Source organism: Merops nubicus, unplaced genomic scaffold (assembly GCF_000691845.1).
Source record: "Merops nubicus isolate BGI_N331 unplaced genomic scaffold, ASM69184v1 scaffold19554, whole genome shotgun sequence".
Classification (NCBI taxonomy): Eukaryota; Metazoa; Chordata; class Aves; order Coraciiformes; family Meropidae; genus Merops; species Merops nubicus.
The window spans coordinates 22,203-25,673 of NW_008605127.1; the positions used below are offsets into that span (position 1 = coordinate 22,203).

At 38.1% G+C, this 3,471-nt stretch overlaps 1 protein-coding gene across 1 annotated transcript in view; it reads right to left on the minus strand.

Moving 5' to 3' along the window:
* The window catches only part of CFAP58 (cilia and flagella associated protein 58), a gene marked incomplete at its 3' end in the record, with an annotated part of 34,549 nt that overhangs the window by 13,928 nt on the left and 17,150 nt on the right, over positions 1-3,471 (minus strand). The window contains exon 8 of the mRNA XM_008939248.1: positions 2,909-3,100. Within this exon, the coding sequence (XP_008937496.1) occupies positions 2,909-3,100 (192 nt within the window). The remainder of the gene's footprint in view (positions 1-2,908; positions 3,101-3,471) is intronic.

The following is a 3,471-nucleotide window of genomic DNA, read 5'->3' on the forward strand; positions in this document are numbered from 1 at the left end:
TGTAGCTGACTGCAGAGGATCCCAGGAACTGCTTACCGTGCAATACAAAAACACAGTCCCAGTTTATTACTTACTCCTGTCTTTTCCTTTTGTGTTAAAACAGCCTGCCAATAGTAATAGCAGAGAGAAGAAATCAATAAGGCATGTTTTATACCTGCACTATGGTGATCATAGGCTAGAACAAGATTTGAAAGTAGGTCACTGCATTTGTAAGTCATTTACTTGGTTTTGATACAATATAAGTGCAATAAGCTTGTGGACTAAATTTTCGGAGTTGTGCTCACAGGCTGCATGCTGACTCTGCTTTTTCAGAAATTATTAAAACTAAATAATTCTCCCTTATAAAAATACAAAAGATAAATGCAATGTTTCCCAACAGAGCTCTGTGGGAGGCTGAGCATCCTCAGTTCTGATTTAGTTGATAGCATGCTACACCTCTCAGGTTTCGCCATGAGGGGCCAAAGCTAAGCAGAAAGTGTTAGATGTTCATAGCTTTCTTCTGTACCCTTACAGTTTTGTCACCTGTACACTTAACCATCATCTACTCTTTGCTACATGTTTCGTTCAATGAACCTACTCAAGATGTCAGTAATGGTGCCATCCTTATTTGTTTACCTTTATTTAATCTCTTTGAGAAGTGTTGCCATAGTCTTAATGACATGCATGTTGAGCATTAGGTTTTCCAAAAGATTATATGAATTTAAAAAAGGAAATTGTTTTTTAATTTCTTTGGATATGTTGTTAAACTGTAAACTTAACATTAATGGCTTTTAAAAAAGCCCAAACAACAACTATTAGAGGCTGGTTTTGTGACCTCTCACAAGCCACAGTCAGGAAACACTTCAGGTGAGACTGAAGGGTATACTTCAGCTTTTCCTTTTCAGTAGCCTTAACTTTCCACAGGGAAACTAAGATTTCATAATCTAACAACTTCAATTCAAAAAAGAAATATTCTGCTAACATTTGTAGCTCAGTAATACCAGCTACACAACAAAGAGCAAAAAGCTAGATTTTTTTTTTCTAATTTTTGCAGGCTCATCTAGAAGTAAGACTAGTCAACAAGTGACACTGGCTTAAAAATGGTACAAATGAGCAGTCAGCCAGGGCAATAATTAGAAGAGCCCACTGAGATCTTTTACTGTTGCAAAAGTATACAGATAAAATTTTGCAAGCTCTGTTCATCAGTTACTCAGTAGTATAATGATGACTTTGAAAGAGAAATTCTGCAGCTCTATAGATTCTGCCCTGCCATAAATAACCATACAGCTTTCAGAGCCTGTGTGGCTCTGTCTGCCTTGCTGGTGTTTCAAGAAATCTTTGGTCTTAGATGGGTTTGGATCTTTATCAGCTCTTACACAATTCAGAAGGTGTGCAGCAAGCTCCTTCAGAGCTGGCCTGATGCTAAAACGAGATTGGCCATCGGATGACTGCTCATGGGTAGCTCATTCCCCACCAGCTGTGAAATAGCTCCTGGAGCTTTGCCACAGTCTCTCAGGTCTGCATAAATCAAACAATGAACCTAAATATTGCCTAGTGGATAAAGTATGTCCTCCTACCTAGTGTTTTGCTCTGTCTATGCTACCAATCAATTAGAAATTTCATGTAGGGAACCTCTGCAGGGTCAAGAGTATTGTCTCACATACTCCTGCGCTGAGGACTGCTCCTGCTGCTTTTCACCTGCAAGCTGAGTCAGGAATTGCACCTCTAGTGAGTCACAGAAGCTCACAAGTCCTTCAGAAACTTGCAGTCACAACACAGGCATCATTATATAAACAGCTCAAGTGCCATAACCCATTTACTGGGGCTCTGCCTTATAAGAAGTGACAGAAAATTTGCACGCAAAGTGGCAGGGGAAAAAAAAAAAGTAAACAAGAAAACATTTGTCATTTTCACCCTCAAAATATTGTGAGCAACCCTAATCAGAATTGAAAGCAAGAGCCTTGTAGATCTGAGTGCTATGAATTACTCCTTGGTCCTAGTTCACAGTGTTCTAAACTTGTATCTATCCTGTTAGAAATACACTATGGGTGAAAAATGCAAAATATGACTTTGCAACAGACAAATCTCACTTTTGTGGAACATTATTCCAAGGAAATTACAAAAGGTAATCCAGACAAGGGAGCAGATAGCATTCAAATAAATTCTTTAAAAGCCTCTGGTCACATGAAGTCAGAAAGGATAATTTTAAAGTGAAAAGACAGCAAATAATTTCTGAATTGAAACAGCTTGAAAGCTAATCCCAGTAAATCAACAAGCTTCTTGGAGGGTCCTTCAATGTGATCTTCAGCAATTAATGGAGCATGTTACAACCATTATGGTACATAATAGTAGGCAGCAGGAAATACAAATTTTATGTGATGTTTCTCTGCAGCTGTTCCTGGAAAACTTATATTTTGCAGACTAGCTTGGACATGTTCATATGTTTTCACAGATTGGGAGTAATCCTTCAAAATGCTAAGTCTCTTATAAAGATGTCAAGTGCTGTCAGCTCTCACTGGCCTCAATTTGAGGACACCAGTAGTATGCAAGATAAGGTCCTTTGCAGATAAGACAGAGCAATCACAGAGTACTTTCAACTGCATACGGGAGTTTCAACTGTGAGACACGGGTATAGGAAGTCAGAGGCCTTGGTTTAAACTCCAGCCCTAATTTAATTTCCCAAATGATCACTGCATAGGAGAAATACATGGCTGTACTCTAAGTCTTTCATTGAATACACACCCACTGATGAGGCTCCCCCAGAGAGATCTGAAACTGTAATGGGCAACACGCAGTGAAAAGAAGAAATCTTTGTAAAGTGTGAAGACCACTGATCTAGACTTCCTCCCACTGTTGCATTACAGAATGAATCTTTACAGTTTTGAGAGTAAGACAGCAAAGAACCACTTGCACAGAATGCAGATCTTACCTTCTGTTTCAGCTTACTGGATTCATTGATGAAACAATCTCTCTCCTTCTCTAATTGGTAAATAATCTTCCTTTGTTTCTGAGCTTCATTCTTATAATTTTGGATTTCTTGTTCCAAATTCCTCTTTGACTGTTCATGCAGCTTCACTAAATTTACCTGCTTCTCAGTTTCACTGGTCGCCTTGACCAAGTTCTACAGGGAACACAAAATAATTACTCTGGAGCTGAAAAGGCAACACTGCCACCAGTATGACAAAGCATACCATTGTCTAAGTGGATTATGGACTTCCCAATGTTATCACCCCTTGTCTAATTTGTTCAGTTATATTTAAGCCTCAAATTTATTTTCTAAAAAAAATCTCTAACAGAGTTGCTAAATAATGCTTTTTCTGATTTGAAGTTAAAAAACTAGCATCTCCATTACAAAAAAAAAAAAAAAAAGGACAGGATCTTTTTACAAGTGGATATAAGAAATCACTGGAAAAACCTTACCAGCTTTAAGGCATTTAGATCGTAAAGCATGCCAATAGCAAGTAAAATAAATAATAAACCCAAACACTCTTT